The sequence below is a fragment of the Ambystoma mexicanum genome, chromosome 3p (genome assembly GCF_040938575.1).
Source record: "Ambystoma mexicanum isolate Mex_15411 chromosome 3p, UKY_AmexF1_1, whole genome shotgun sequence".
Lineage (NCBI taxonomy): Eukaryota > Metazoa > Chordata > Amphibia > Caudata > Ambystomatidae > Ambystoma > Ambystoma mexicanum.
The window spans coordinates 820,426,530-820,443,109 of NC_090925.1; the positions used below are offsets into that span (position 1 = coordinate 820,426,530).

A 16,580-nucleotide genomic window follows, 5' to 3' on the forward strand; every position below is an offset into this window, starting at 1 on the left:
AGAGGTCTTCCGCGCATGCGCCGTAGACCTCCGGCCCCGACACCCAACGCTCTCCCTCTGGCGAGCCCCCAAGCGCGGAAGCGCGGGTAGACTCGCCAGGAGGTGAAGGGACGAGCGGGCGCAGCAGACCCCGGTCTCCAATGTGGCGTGACACCGACCTACCTGTAGCTTTCCTCTCCTTTCTCGCAAGGTCTTTCCCGTCATTGCCTGACACTTCGAACGGGCCTCCATGTCGTGGCCTTCCCCGAGACACCACAAACACTCGTGGTGCAGGTCCGTGATCGAGATTTTTGAGCTGCATGACTTGCATTTCTTGAAACCCGATCTTGGGGTCGTGGTCGGCGTCGATGACAAGGACATTATTTCTTCTCGTAATATTATATTTCCTGGCAGAACTCGAGGCGCGCCGAATGTCCGAAGCAACGTACTGCAGAAAAACGGAACTGTAGCCAACGGGCGCCGCGCGTGCTACTTATACACCCGATGACGTCACCCTCGACAGAGGTCCTCGAGGGACTATCGACTCGACAACATCGACGCACAGCGCCCTCTGCCGAAAAAATGTACAAAGAGCAGCAAAGCTGGATGGAATACATCTAAAATGAGGAATATGTTGGAGGACACAATCCACTCGAAATAAAGACCAGAGGGGATACAGGAAATAACGGGAGAGTAAAATTGCAGGGAAGGGTGATGCCCGCTGAGTCGTCAAACAAAAGGGGAAAGAGCGACTCAGGATGGAAAACGACGTTGCAAGAACATCCGTCCCACATATTAAGGTTAATTGATAATCATTGCATTATATAAAAGATAGAAAATCTGATGAGGGAGAAATACATTCATTCATGTGATAGAGGAGGGCGAAGTGTTGGCAGGAGCTGATGTATCCATTCCTTCAGATTTGATGGAACGTATAAAAGCTCTAAGGTCGGCAGGTTTGTCAAACATGGTTGTACGACCATCATGTGTTACTTTGAATGAACAGGGGTGCTCAGACCATATCAAATATTAAGCTGTTTTAAGACTGATCGGAAGGATAGGAATATTTTCCTACGTTGGCCCGTAGTTTTACCAACATCTTTTGAGATATATATCTTATTGCCATTCCAAATGAGAGATTTTCATTCCTTAGCAGCAGACAGGATGTGTTGAAGTTGGGAATATTCCAGAAGATAAAAAATCAGTGTTCTGGACGATGCTTTTGAAGTGGTAGAGATGGATGTCTTACCAATTCTGTGAGCTCGTTGAATATTAAGTATTAAATCAGAAGGTAGGTGGAGCAGAGTTGATAGAAACTTTTTTAAAAAAAGCTCTGGTGTTATTGCCTTCTGAGCCATCCGGCAGACCTGAAATGCAAAGATTGTTAAGTTGGCTACTATTTTCTAAATCTTCATTGTGCCTTTGAAGGTCTTTGATAGACTTCTCAAGTAGTGCCACTTTGGGAGAAACCTCCTCCACTAGACCAACTCTTCTCTCCATCTCATCCATTCTATTTTCAAAACCCTTCCATATGTCATCTAGTTGTTGTAGTTTTTGATTTGTAGTCTCGATGAAGGGTTTAAGTGATCCAATTTCTGATAAAGACACAGACATCCCTGACCTGAGAGAGTAACTCCCATGGCACCTGGAACGGGTGACACCGGATAGACTGGAACACAGGCGGCACGCACAGAGACTGAGTCAACTACCCCAGACAATCCCACCAACACTATCGCCCGCCCCTTAGTTACCGCCAGGTACCACAGTGGTGTGGAATTATCGAGATATTGGCAATCTCACACTACCCGAGAGGTTGACATTGGCAGGTGCACTGGCCACAGGAGTATGAAGGGAGGATAAGGGGAGCTATGAGAGAGCATGTTAGAGGTGGGGGCCAGAGGAGTAAGGAACCTGTATGCCAGTCGGACCCAGATCAGGACAGAGCTGCATCAGGGGAGACTATGCAAGCCGAGCGCCTCAATTCAGGATAGAGACGCAAACTAACCAACCCTACTAACAATTTCCCTTTCTGCATACACCTCTCAAACTCCAATCCAAAAACAACCAAAACCTACAGCACAACAAACCGCACAAACTTCACTACATTGCAACAACAAAACAAAAACACACATAGCCTTGCACAACAGTACACGACGACTACCGGCCGCAAACACCCCAGGCCCACCCAACGGACCCACCGAGCTGAGGCCGCCAACAGCACATCACTGCTCTCTTGCACTTTTCCTGCTTCCGCCCACTAACTCAACCTCCCCTCTTCTTTCAGAGCCGCAGAGCGCCAGGGGACCACTCCGGTGGTGATAGTGCGCGGTACAAATGTCCTTTAACATTAACAGGCTCCATGAAGCGTCCGGACCCTATTTAGCGCTAGCCATCCCAGACAAATACACTATCCTTAGAGCGGACAGACCAAACGCCAGAGGTGGAGGCGTAGCAATCATATCCAAATCCGCCTTAGGCCTCAGACCAACCGACACAGTCGCATGCACATCCTGCGAGCTACTCACAACCAAACTACAAACCTCCCCCACAACCACGATAACCATCCACCTCTTATATAGACCCCCAGGTCCCCCCGGGACCTTCGAAGAAGACATCACATCCCTCATCACCAAAACTTCCAAACCAACAGCACAATTCATGATCCTTGGAGATTTCAACCTCGGCTACCAAGACCCAAACGACGCACCTGCTGCTTCCCTAGCCAATATCCTAACTGATCACGGTCTCACTCAACGCATTGTGCTCCCTACCCACCAAAAAGGCAGAACCCTTGATTGGGTAGCAACCCACAACTGCAACATAACCTGCAAAGACCCCCAACCTCTGGCATGGACCGATCACCACATGATCCCCCTTGAGGTTAACACCAATCAGGTACTGCCCAATAAGCACCCCATGGCTCCAGCATGCCCCACCAGGAACAAACGCAACATCACTGCGGAAGCCTTACTACCATTGGTCTTACCTACCCTCAATGCTCTCCCAGCTAACGCTGACTTAAACCTGCTGATCGACACCTTCAATGATTCCATGGCCAAAGCAATGGAAACCGTTGCCCCCTTGAAAATACGCAAAGCCAAACCCAAAGCTCATCTGAACTCGTGGTACACCCCTGAGCTCAAACTACTTAGGAAAGAGAAAGCTAAAGCTCACCACACCTGGAAGACTAACCCCACTGAGGAAAACAAATCCAACCTCACTAACCTATCCTCACTTTACAAAAGCGAGATAATCAGGACCAAAAAAGATTCTTACAACACCAGGATCACTCAGGCAGGATCCTCCACTAAAGAATTATTCAAAATTTTGAAGGAACTAGAAAACCCTATTTCGCCCCCAGAAACCTGCCTAAAAGACAAATCCTGGTGCACCAACATCCAGAACGCCCTTAACAACAAAATCTTAGGACTCCAAACTAAAATCGAAAACAAACGGCTACAACTATTCAACAACAATGTCACCAACCTTAGCCTACCCACACCTAACAACACCAGCGCAGGCTTCTCGTTCAAAAAAGTCACCATCCCGGAAGTTCAAAAAATCATCACCTCCTTGAAACCCTCTAACTGTAAAGGAGACAGCTGCCCGGCTCAAATCATAAAAGATGCAGCCAGAGAGCTCTCCCCCTTCATCACCAAACTCATCAACTTATCCTTCACCAACAGCTCCATCCCCAGCAACCTAAAACAATCATGGGTTCTCCCTCTCCTGAAAAAACAATCCCTCGATCCGGCCACACCCACAAACTATAGGCCCATCACCACAGTCCCCTTCCTACTGAAAATCCTGGACAGAGTCGCCTACATCCAAATTCAGGAATACCTAGAATCCAACCAACTACTAGGAATACGTCAATCTGGCTTCAGACCTCAACACGGAACTGAAACCGCCCTTGTTGATCTCAAAAGCCAGATTGATGAAATAAAAGACAAAGGCAATGCCGCAATCCTACTCCTCCTAGACCTCTCAGCGGCCTTTGACCTGGTCAGCCATGAGGTCCTCTGTAACCACCTTGCCACCGCAGCCCACTTCTCCTCACCTGCCATCACATGGATACAATCCTTCCTGGCAAACAGAACCATACGAGTCTTCTCCACCACTGCTGCTGCAGACCCCATCCCCATCACATGCGGGGTCCCACAAGGTTCATGTGTATCCCCCACTTTGTACAACATATTTACAAAGCCTCTATTCGACCAACTGGACCATCTGGGTGTCACCTACACTAACTACGCAGATGACACCCAGATACTCCTCACTATCTCTGGTAATTACCAAGAAGACTCTGCCCGGATCAACAAAATATTCTCCATCATTCAGGCATGGATGGCCTCCCATGGTCTCTGCCTGAATGATGAGAAGACAGAGCTCCTAATCGTCGGCTCCCCCAACACCCTAACCAAACTTGACCCTAGCTATAACAACATAACCATCGATGGTCATTCCATTCCCATAGCCAAAAGCGTAAAGACCCTTGGCTTCTATCTAGATGCCAACACTAACCTTAGCAAACATACCAATATGACAGCCTCAGCTGCTGCCTATACCGGCAAGCTCATTAGGGCCAGCAGACCCTTCCTATCACCCAACAGCTGCCTCACCCTTGCCAGGGCACTAATACAATCCAAACTGGATTACTGCAACAGCCTGTTCCTTGGCGCTAATCAATCCGTACTCAATAAATTGCAGGTAACTCAAAATAACGCCTTGCGCGCAGCCCTCAACATTCCAAGACAAGAGCAGATCTCTGCCACTAGGAAAGCCTGCAAATGGCTCTCCATACGCCAAAAAATTGATCTAAAAGTCATCTGCCTCACGTACAAAGCCCTCAACCACCTAGCAGCACCCTATCTAGCTAATAAACTCACCCTGAAACCTGCCACTAGACTCACCAGATCCTCCAACACTCTTTGTCTACTAGTACCCAGGTTCCACCTAAAAAGAGCTGGAGGGGCAAGCTTTACAGTGCTTGCCCCCCAACTCTGGAACTCCCTACCGCTCAACATCAAAACCCTCGAATCCTTCCAGATCTTTAGGAAGCAGGTCATTAGCTGGCTGCTAAACAAAGAACAACACCACTAACTCTAGACCTGCGCGATTACTAGCTTAGACACTGTACTTACTCTGAAAATTGTATATTGTACGCACTACACATGCTCTATTTATTGACCTCTGTATATATATGTACATATTATAAACCTGTACGAAGTATGCAACACACAGATACTTCTCAACTATGTAACCAAATTCTTAAGCGCCCTTCTACCTCTGGGTTTGGAGCGCCATACAAATAAAATAAACAAACAAACAAACAAAACAAACATTAACATAATATGGCATCAATGGCTGGATCAGAGATACCCAGCAGTGGTGGTGAGTCGTTCTTGGGTCTCTTGAGGTTAGAGGCCAAAACATTAGATTCTTTTGTGGTCATTGTATTTTTTTTATTGGCAGCCATGTTGTTAGTTGGTATAAATATGAATATTAAGGTTGTTGAAATATTTGAATGAGTTTAGAGATGAACTTCTCAAAGATGCCTGTAATATCTGCAGCGTATGCCAAAATCCAGTGAAAGGGTACTCTTAAATATGGCTAAAGGTGGTATTTTCAGACTAAGAAAAAATGGTTGGTCTGTTGACATAGAATCCTATGGTTTCCAATTATTACTTCCATATTATGCATATAGTGTTATTCCTATTTAAGGAGGTTGGATGGGAACACTAGAGAATAATAAGGCGCAAACCACAGATTAATTTATGAAGAACCACCAGTTCTGTAGTACTAATGATGCAGCTAGCACAAACTGCTGATTATTTGAATAATGGTTAGCGTGGGTTTTCCTGGTACTATCACATCCTCGTTTAATCCTTTAAGAATGAGCTGAGAGATTATACATAAGCATTTGCTGCGGGAGGTGTTAAAGTATTTGCATTAAAAGGCCCCACAATTGCAGGAAAAAGAAGGGGTGAGAGTCTGCCTCTTTATGTTATTGTGTAAACAGAACTGTCAATTTGGTATGCAAAAATTTTTTTAGGAAGGAAACATGATGCCTCCTGTTATACTTTAAACAGCTTGTTTATGAAATAATACTGCCAGTATATATCTGGTTAATAGCATTTTCCAAACTATGTGTGGAAAAATAGTATTGCAGAGAATGTGCTGTCTAAGGTGCTCTTGTACATTTAAATCTCCTCAGTTGTTAGAACGTGATCAGGAAGTGCATTCTTTTTTTTCCCCTCCATTCTTACTTTGAGACTTTTCCGTGGGTGCCAGCGACTGCAGTGATATGAAGAAGGGGCCAACCAGGCCCAAGCCGGCACGTCGCAGTGGGCGTGACTCTGAAATTCTCCTCAAGGGAGCCGAACGCCTGAGGCTGCAGTCTGCGAGGATCAATGCCGAGGTTCATCGAACACAGAAGAGAGGGCGTAATTCATTTGAAAAGACCACCGGAGTGCTGGCAGCAACCAAATGTGGGATTAAGGAAAAAAAGTAAGTCAATAAAAATTATATACTCCTAATATAATGCCGAATTTGTAGGTGCATAGGACAGAGCTACGAGACTAAGCGTCCATCTTCTTACGGCATTAGGCCACGCGGCCCACGCCCCCATAGAATTTCAAGTAGAGCGACATGGAACATTTCAGGTATGGGGGCATTTCAAAATTGTGGTCCTTCAAAACGGGGCATTTTAGGAAAGGGTAAATGTTTGCCATGGAGACATTGTCAAGAAAGTCAATGTTTTCAGCCTAGGGCTTGATTTGAAAATGGCTGACGTTCCTCACATTTGTTTTTTGGGAGGTTTTCAGCATGGAGACCAGGTATTCAGAGCATGCATAGAATTGTGGTAGCATGAACATCAGGCAGAATATCTTAGAGGGTCCATTGGGCAATGATCACAACAAGCCGAAAGAAGAGGAAAGAACTCTGTAGGCTCAGACGAAGTTGTCTTCTGGATGGTAAACTTTAATTATAAGACATTGAGCAGGAGTCAAAATGGTATGCACAGAGCAGATGATCACACACAAGGGCAAAACAGTTCTGTGTGAGAATAATATAAATGGGGTGGAGCACCTTGTTGGGGTCTGGGTGCAATTTCTGGACTCTGCCAGGCGTTTTCCCTGGAGCCACTTTAACCTAGATCAGTGAGTACCTGCACTTTTCTTTCCATTTCAAGCAGAGGTTTGACCAATGAGAGCCATCAAACTCAATACACTGGAAGGACATGATCGCCAATGAACCAGGCCAGTCAACTCATCTCTGGAACTGTCCTGACCTTTAAACGTCCTTTGAGAGCCAGATAAGGGAAGCCTGGAGCAGTAGGACCTCAACAAGTGAATACCAACTGGGGTAAGGAGCAGAGGCAGAGTCCGGGAGCAGCGAGGTGAGGGTGCAGGGTCTTCCTGAGTTGCTAGAATCAGTGATGTTCCCGTCGGCTGGCTCCTGGATCCTGAAGATTGGGCCCACATCGCTGGCATACTCCTGTGAAGACAAAGGAAAGAGGGAATGAGGTTTGTGGCAGAACACACACAACATAAGAACTCAGTTCACACATAAATCCACAGAATATATCCCTGTAATCTTATATGTATGCCTTGAGGCGCCTTAGGGAATGTGATGTCCTCTTCTATGGAACTCATCTGTTCCTGCCTTTCCCATTACATCAAATGTTCTGATTCGGGAAATACTACTTTGCCTACCAGGGACTCAGCTCCCTCATCTACCTAAACACAGAGTGCTTAGAAGAATGAACACCAGCATGCAGCGCTACATAACAATACTGGATGTATACTACTTGCAGAACAGTATGCAAAGGGGAAATCACATTTCCCACGAGCAGCTGCTGAAAGTCTATTGCCAAATCACTCAAACCTAATAGTGTGTGGTTGTATTTTTAAATCATTACCATTGTGAAATGTCACACATTCTTTCCATTTGTTCAGTTTCCCAATAACGGCAATGGGTGTTTAGAAGTGGGACACTGTGAAGAATGTGCAATCATTTTGTTGGTGCACATACCAAAAAAACATGCATCGTTACTTTTTTGGGGTACACACGCATGTAGAAAGATGTGAATTTCTTGCAAAGAAGGACATGCTCTAAGTGCTTGATTACCTTGGTTAATTATAGTAACTGTTTAAATAACACTTGCTGCCACAAGCTGAAAGCTTGGTGAGCTTTTCTATTATTTAACTCAGGGTTCTACAACCTGCAGCTTTCCAGATGTTGTGGTCTGTAACTTCCATGATCTCTCTCTCCATAGACTATGGGCCTCAGTACAAGTTGGCCGGTGTAGTATTAATGTGCCGGTATAACCGCATACCGGTGAACCCATGTGGGCCTTTTAAGACAAGGTAACACTCTACAGGGTGGATGGGGATGGAGAAATTACTGAAACATCAATAATAAAACCAACTCAGGAAGTTGGCAAAGGTGTTGGCTGTTTTAATAACAATTATCTAAAACCGGGAGTACAACGGACATCAACAGATGTCAAACAGTAACACGCTCTCCATAACATTTCATAAAAAAACAATCTTTTATATAAAAAATGTGTCATACGTGACATCATACTAAGTGGCAAACTACAAAACTTACTCTGACAGGGTAACATGAAACATCTAAGTTTACTTTCTATGGGGTATGGGGTTGTGATTGGGTCTCTACTACCAGGTGGACAACTCTGTCCGTCCCTAATGCAAGTCATTGTGACTGTCATCAAATACACAATGATTCATTGGATCTCTAAGCTATAGGGCTCTTTGATATGTGGCCCTGTATGGTTGGCATGCTTGTACCCTTCTGGAATATTCCACTCGCTAGCAGCCCGCAAGCTGGTACCCCAGGTGCTGGAGGGTTGGCCTGGTCATGCCTCCCCACCCAATTAGCCCAACATCCATCATCACTCCTACTGTTTGTCATCCAATTAGGCCTTTGAACTTGGCCTTGCTTTGGATCTCTATGCCTGAGAATAAAAGGGAGTGTGAGCATGTTCTTATCTTCTGGTCTCGGCATAGCCCGCCCAAAGTCTATTTTCCTCTGGCTTTGCATGCATGTCCCCCACAGCCATGATAGCGGACCCGAGTGGTATTCAGTAACCGTGGATAATGATATGTGTAGGCCCTTGCGAAATATCCTATTGCGTGAATTTACTCTGACACCTAACGCTACCCTATATTTGAATAGATCCGTTCCCTGCAAGGGAAGCAACAGCCCTATTCTATATTTTCAAACAGGGCGGGGAAGAGAAGCGAACCCCCCTCCAATCAGTGTACCGAGTGTAGAGCAGAAAGGCCTCCTTCTGTTTTCAGTGAACCAAACACACAACAAAGCTATTTTCCTGGGCCAGCACAACTGTCAGATAACAGTAGATATAAACAGAATTTCAGCACCTATCTTGGCCCCGAAAGGAACAGTTTATGTTTGTACAAATGAAGCCTTTCTTTGGCTGCCTCGTTATTGGAAGTGCAGAAGTACCATCAGCTATCTATTATTAGGGTTACATTACAGACCCTTGGCGGCAGCAAACTCAAAGCCAGAAACTAGGAGGGTCATAACGAGTATTGGGAATCACAAGAGAGGGCGAAGCAGTGTTTTTAATGATGAGGATAGTTCCTGGCAGGAATTTGTAGATTTTATGAAGGTTATGACAATGCCAGAAGGAATATTGATGAACTCCTGAGATATTAGGCATCTGGCTATACTAGTAGAAAGAGAACTTAATGTCACCAGTGACATCCTCACAAATATCACTACTGAGATGCGAACCATACGGATGGTTGCATTACAAAACCACCCGGTGTTGGATACAATGTTAGCAGAGATAGGAGGAGCTTGTAAAATAATTGGGACATCATGTTGCACCCTTATAACTGATTACAGTACCAATATTTTTAAGTAATTGATTAAATGCATAAGATCGCGGCTCAAATACATGATGACATTGGGGACGGAAATGGTGAATCATGGTTTTGGAACCTGATTATATCATGCAGTTGGAAACTCCTTGTTCCTATTTTGGCTATAAGAGGAGCAATAGCTGCCTGCTGCCGCTGTATACAATGCTTCCCCTTATGTGTGTCTCTCATAGGTGATTGTTGTAAAAAACTGATGGGAGCACTAACACCTAAACCTATCAATGCAATGCTGGCCAATGGAGTAATACACATGGAAGAAGTTATGAAAGGGTTAGATAAAATTGATATTCTGACAATAACTAAGAATTGAACGATATATCCCTCGAGGATGAGTAGGTATGGCCCTATTGATGTTTTGTGTTGCTGTTGCAAAAGGGTCGTTTGTTGATATAAAATCCATTTTGTAAGACTGCCATTTTATTTGCCTCAGCAAAACAAAATGCTGAGCACAGTATATTTCCACTGGAAACTGAAACTGAGGAGACAGCTAATTTATGTAGTCCCCACGTCAACTTTGCAGCTGCATCCTGAGCATGTTTTGAACACCTATGACCCTTGGAACCCAGAGTGTCCGGCCTATTTGCGACTTCCTGGAATGTGTGAGAAACAGTCTTTGTCCGACATCTGAGCGCCTTCCTGCAATGTATGTGAAACAGTCTTTGTCCGACATCTGTGCGCTTTCCTGCAATGTATGTGAAAACAGTCTTTGTTTGCCATCTGTGCGCCTTCCTGCAATGTATGTGAACATAGTCTTTGTTTGGCATCCGCGCACCTTTGTGTAATGTATGTAAAAACAGTCCCTGTCTGGTCTTTCTACTCCTTCCTGCAAGGACTGGGATACCGGCCAAAGTGTTTAGGCAGGAAATTGCAATTATGTAAGTGTATCCTTTGTTGTCAGCCATAGGACTCCATGTTAGTTTTTGTTATAAAAAGGCCTGAACCTGTAACGTTAGCAGCTCACTTGGGCACTACCCTTCTGGTGGTGTGTTGGAGTTAGCCCTTTCGCAAAAGCCCTTGTCTTGATTGAAATAAATGATTGTTAAACCCACTTACTAGTGTGTTGATTGAAGGAGACCTCAGCCATTGCAATTTTTAAAACATTTTTTTTATTGAAACAACATCCTGTTATGCCTCAGTACAATTACTTTGGCATCAGACTTTTGTTACAAGTTAATGACACATTCCAGGGTTTACTGGTACAACTCAAAATTTGTCATTCTAAGTTCCATTTCCCAAGAAGTGCATTCCCTGTAATGTTCAAGGGTTTATCTCTAATTGCAGTGAATCCAAAAAATCAACTACGGCGCAGCTCAATTGAACGCAGTGACCGGCCGCGGCATATGACCACCAGTCTCAATCGCTTAGGGGCGCCGGCAAGAATTTTCCTAGGTGCTGCATCCGTTTCGAGATAATTCGTGGGCATTTTGCCAAGAGATGCTCTAAGGATTCGATTTTGTTTTGACAGAACCGACATAAGTTGTCATTTACTTCTTTAGAATGACGAAGCCACATCATCTGTTTAGTTTTCACCGCATTTAAGCGGAATCTGAGAAACTGATCACGATGATGTCTAGATGGACAGTTTGTCAGGTATCGAGGTAAGACGTTTAACTTGTGTGCTCCAATTCCAGAGTCCAAGGTTGTCGTCATCTTTAGACGTTGTTCAATGTTCTGGATCCAACACAAGTTCTCAAACTTTTTTTTTGCAAGTTGTGGTCTCATTATAAGGTCGTCCAGAGTCAAGTCAGCAATGAGTATGGTTCCTTCCATTAGTTGCTTCCACTCTTCTAAAAGATTTGATTTTCCTGGACCAGGCCTCGCAGCAAAGACTTGAAATGCTGGCGGTGTTGGAGTTAAATTCATTTTGCGCATGGCCATTAGTGATTTCCACAGGACACAAGTGTGAAGGGAATTTAATGAGAGTTCAGACCTGATGTGGGTCATCGAGGTATGGGACGCGAGATTCAGTACGCGTCGCCAAAAGATGCCTTCCAACTTCTGCCAAAACTGGGCATCGATATTCCATCCGGCTTCTGAGCCAAAAGTAATTACCGGAATTACTTTTTGGGCGTAAAAAGTCAAAACAGGAACTATTGTGAATTTCCCATATGATTTGTTCAACAACTGACCTTGTATGCTGAATTGGGTCATACGGCTTATCATGTCTTGCTTCCAGTAATGTTCCCAGATGGAGCTGGTGAAAGTGATGCCCAGATATCTGATTGAATTCACCACATAATTTTTTTTGTTTTCAATTTTCCACGTAAATGGATTCTGTTTTTTCGTACATGCCCCACCAATGATGATTATCTTAGTCTTCTCGATGTTTAACACTAGGTCGTTGGCGTTCAAGTAGTCATGTAAATTTGTTAATTGCCGCTGCAGGCCGATCTCGGTCTGATCTAGTAAGACAACATCATCGGCATATATGATACATCCGATTTCTTTGTTGTTTAGTTTGGGTGGAAAACAACGCACAGTCTTGCGATGAGTAGGAATATCAGAGATGAACAGTTTGAACAGCTCGGTGGCCAAGGGGCAACCCTGTTTCACGCCCATGTTTGTTGGTATCTGCGTAGATAGATTTCCTTGGTTGTTTAGCCTTATGCTGATAACAGTCTTTGAGTGAAGTGCTCTGATCGGTTCAATCAGGTTACTTGGGCAATTCCACCTTTCTAGTTTATGCCACAATTTAGAGCAATTTACACTGTCAAAGGCTCCTTGTAAATCGATAAAGGCCAAAAACAGTCGTGATTTTGCCTTCAGGGTTTCTAGCTTGAGGATAGTTAGAAGCAGCAAGTTTACTTCCACGCCGACACCCTTGGTGAAACCAGTTTACCGAATGTCAGGTATTTGCTTGGACAGTGACCATACTTCTAGTTTTTTGCGTACAAAAGAGGCGAAGATCTTCCCATCGTATCCAACAGGGCAATGGGGCGATAGTTAGTAGGGTCCGCCCGATTGCTCTTTTTGTAAATGGGAACAATTATCGCGTTACGCCAAGAGTCAGGAATCGTCATTGAAGATGATAATCGAGAGAACAGATGGTCGATAAAGATTGCCCATTGCTCCTCATTCTTTTTTAACATCATATTTGTGATGAGGTCTGGGCCTGCAGCATGAGAATTTTTCAAAGTCCGTATAGCAGTTCTGATGTCGTCCATGGTTATTTGCAGGTCCCATGATGTCGACTTGTGATCTAAGTCACTGGGTGATTCATGAAGTGGATTGCTAAAGATGTTAGCAAAGTGAAGTTCCCATTGAGCCGCATCAATCGCATTGGATACAGTGGAGAGGTGCTTCGAATTGCCTGTGTGTAATATGGTCCAGATTTCACGAGAGTTCTTCTGGACTAGATGTTTCATTAGAATATCCGCTCTATCTTGCTCAATTATTACTTTTTGAGATTTTAACCAGCTACGGTAAACTTGACGACATGCATGAATTGCAGTTTTTATAGCGGTTCCAGTGTCATTAATGTTCCGATACTTCTTTAGAGAGCTCACATCGCGCCGCATTGCTTGTTTGGCTTGAGTAAGTATGATAGACGATTGATGTTTGTGCTTTAGGCCCATGATGGAATTTGAAGCTTTCACTGTGATATAGTCATGGACCAGTGGAGCATAGTCGGTCGATTTTCCTGCATTTTGCAAGAATTGTTGGCTGAGTTTTTGGATCTTTGAACTGTCGATCCTAAGACGATTTCCACCTGAATTTACAGAAATTGGGATGTCATATTTTTTGTTTTCAGTTGGCCATTCTACCATACAAGCAAACCGCAGAAGATTGTGATCACTGCTGGGCATGATGCTTATTGTAAGCGTCATGTCGTTTGCAAATAAGTTTTCAGAGACTCAAAAGTAGTCAATTATTGATCGGGCATTATGGTTAGAGCACATATAATGCGGTGGTTGGTCACCTGACACGTGACCATTTACCATATCGCAGTTGCGATTACGTAATGCTTGGCTCCACTGGTGCCCGCGACTAGTTACTTCCTCGTTCGATAACAGGTTGAACGACTGATTGGCATGGTCATATTTGAACCATGAACAATTTAAGTCGCCGGCGCAAATTATTGATAAGTTCTTATAGTTCAGTTGAACCTTGTCAATGTAAGAAGTTATCGAGTCCAGTAAGGATTTAGTACTTATTTTTTCCGGGTTCCAATACCCATTTAAAATGAGCAAATTCTTCATAGTATGGTCGTTTTCTTCAGTGGATTGGAGCAGGACACCTTGCACAAATGGATTCGGACTGAATGAGTCAATAAGTTGCCACCAGGTATTTATCCTGATCATCATCAGTAAACCAGAGGATGGCCTCCCCTTTGCGTTCTTGATTGCAGGATTTAGTAAGATCACAAACCCATCTCTCGATGGAGGCTCCCTCAGCCATGTCTCCTGCAAACAAATAATAAAGACCTTTTCTAGATCTGCATCTAATTTATTAAATAGGTGGACGAATCCTCTGGTATTCCAGGACAAGAATTTGCGCGCACACACGTTTGCAGTTGCTGATGGCTAACTCCGGTCTGCTGCGTCTTTGTGGGTTACCTTGTGTGGTACACGGTTGTAAAGAGGTCTTTTTGGGTCCACAGTTGATATTGCTCATCGTAGACCAGCACGTGTTTGCTCTTGGTTGGTGCAATTGATTCTCCTTGCGCTTGAAACGACTGAATCAAAGTCATTGCTTATTGGTTCTAACTAGCAATTCTTCAGAAGCATTCAAGATAGCGTTGCGAACTCAGGTTGAGATGCTGTGTAATAAAACTTGATCACAATGCCTTTCGGTGGCGTACTCAACAATTTGAATGTCCTCTGTCGTTATCGTGTGCAGCGTTGGTATACAAGCAAACAATTTCATCACGTTACTACGATTCAGATTTAGATCGCGATCTTCCCGATGGAGATTTTGTAATCTCAATTTACAGGTCAAGGAGGTCGGCCCAGAACTTAAAGGACCAAAGGCATTTGCAGGAGTGTGGGCTTGTTTCTTTTCTTGATATCTGGTGTATTTTGGATTCAATGTGGTCCGCGTTTTTGGGCTTTGGTCACGGACCGTTTGCCTTTTGTCAGCCAGCTTGTCGCTGGCGACATCTAATTTTGAAGGTTGCAGAGATCTATCTTGCGAAGCTTCAGTAGCCGGACGACAGTTAGTTGTAGGGGTGTCGTCAAAAGATTCAACAGAGTATGTGGAGGGTCGCAAATGTCAATCGTAGAACTGGATTTACTCATTGAGCTTTGCGGGGCCGAGTCGACTCTTAGGGCCTCATTACACGGATGGCAGAGAACCATGGCGCTATTAGCGCCATGGTTCATGGCGGTAAAATACCGGCAACGCCTTGGCGGAAAGGGGAATTACCGCCCCCATTCCAAGGTTGGCGGGGCGGTAATTCCCCCTTCCACCATTGCCCTTCCCCATTCCCATTTTTTCCCCATAGGGCATAATGGGAATGGGGAAGGCGCTAATTACGGTACCGCAAATTGCGGTACCGTAATTAGCTCCCTGGGTCCCTTTGCGGGTTGGTTTTTAACGCCTGCAAAAAGCAGGCGTTAAATCCCGCAACCCGCAAAGGGACCTCGTAAGGCGGTAAGGATTTACCGGTACCAGTATTTTACCGGTACCGGTAAATCCTTACCGCCATTCGTGTAATGAGGCCCTTAATCTTTTTTTGGATGGTGCATCAGTCCAACTAGGCCCTCTAGACAGATTGTCCTCGACACCAACAGTTTTTTGCAAATCCGGTTTAGACAGGTGTGAAAGAGTAAATAGGCCTGACTTTCCATTAGGGATCACACTTCTTATGAATTTCCGAGGCTTTGAGGTGCGTGTAGAGTTCTTGATGGTTGGCACTCTTTTCCCAGTCACTGCTTTCAAAGTTTGGGTGGTCGACTGGGTTTCTGGTAATTTGGATTTAGGAGCAATCGATTTTGCTGCGCCTTTAAAAATGCCAAAGGAGACCGAGGCATCACAGTCTTCGAGGGTAAAGTTGATCCCTTTGCTTGTTGAGCAGTCTTAAAGCACAGGTGCGGGTTTGTGGCCCGAATCAGCCGAATGTGTGGTTTCAGCTTGTGTCGCCGCACCGGCGGAGGGTTTTGTTTGACCAGTGGGCTTTCCAATTAAGCCTACGTCTGGTCCTTTTAATAGTTCGTCTTGTTGCTCCCTCTGTGCATGAGTTGGAAGTTGGCGTGTACAGCCAAGAGCTGGATTTGAATTCTCAACTGACATTGGAGAATTTCTATTTTGCTGCTTGAAGTTTGGGCCCATCGTAGCGGATGAATGACGCATCCATTTTACAGCTTCGAGGAGCCCATCAGATAAGGAATCGTTCTGGCAATGATGACGTGCGGCTAAGTCACTTAGGCGCTCTTGCCAGCGTAGTGTTCGCTCCACTTCGTGTGTCAATTGGGATTATAAAAAGATCGTTGTTGAGTCGAATTTATCCATCTTTTCCTTTAGGTTTATAATGAGTGCTGTCTGGTCTTTTTAGGCGTCATGCAAGGACTTATACATTTTCAAGAAAGGAAGTAGAGCTGCAGATGAAGCAGCCAGGACATTGTTGTAAATTTGCATTGCTGCCGCTGAAGAAAGGCTGGGTTTGACTCCGAACCTGATTTGTCTGTGCTGTCAATTTTATCAGAGCATAGATGTGAATTATTTGCA

At 44.6% G+C, this 16,580-nt stretch overlaps 1 protein-coding gene across 2 annotated transcripts in view; it reads right to left on the bottom strand.

Annotated features, from left to right (window-relative positions):
* Window positions 1–6,942: 6,942 nt before the first annotated feature.
* Window positions 6,943–16,580, bottom strand: part of LOC138580945 (putative DBH-like monooxygenase protein 2) — a 651,459-nt gene continuing 641,821 nt past the window's right edge. Inside the window, exon 13 of one of the 2 annotated variants that reach the window (XM_069651883.1) lies at window positions 6,943–7,479. In XM_069651883.1, the coding sequence (XP_069507984.1) occupies window positions 7,276–7,479 (204 nt within the window). In that variant the 3' untranslated portion in view covers window positions 6,943–7,275. The remainder of the gene's footprint in view (window positions 7,480–16,580) is intronic. The other variant, XM_069651884.1, reaches the window with a different exon arrangement.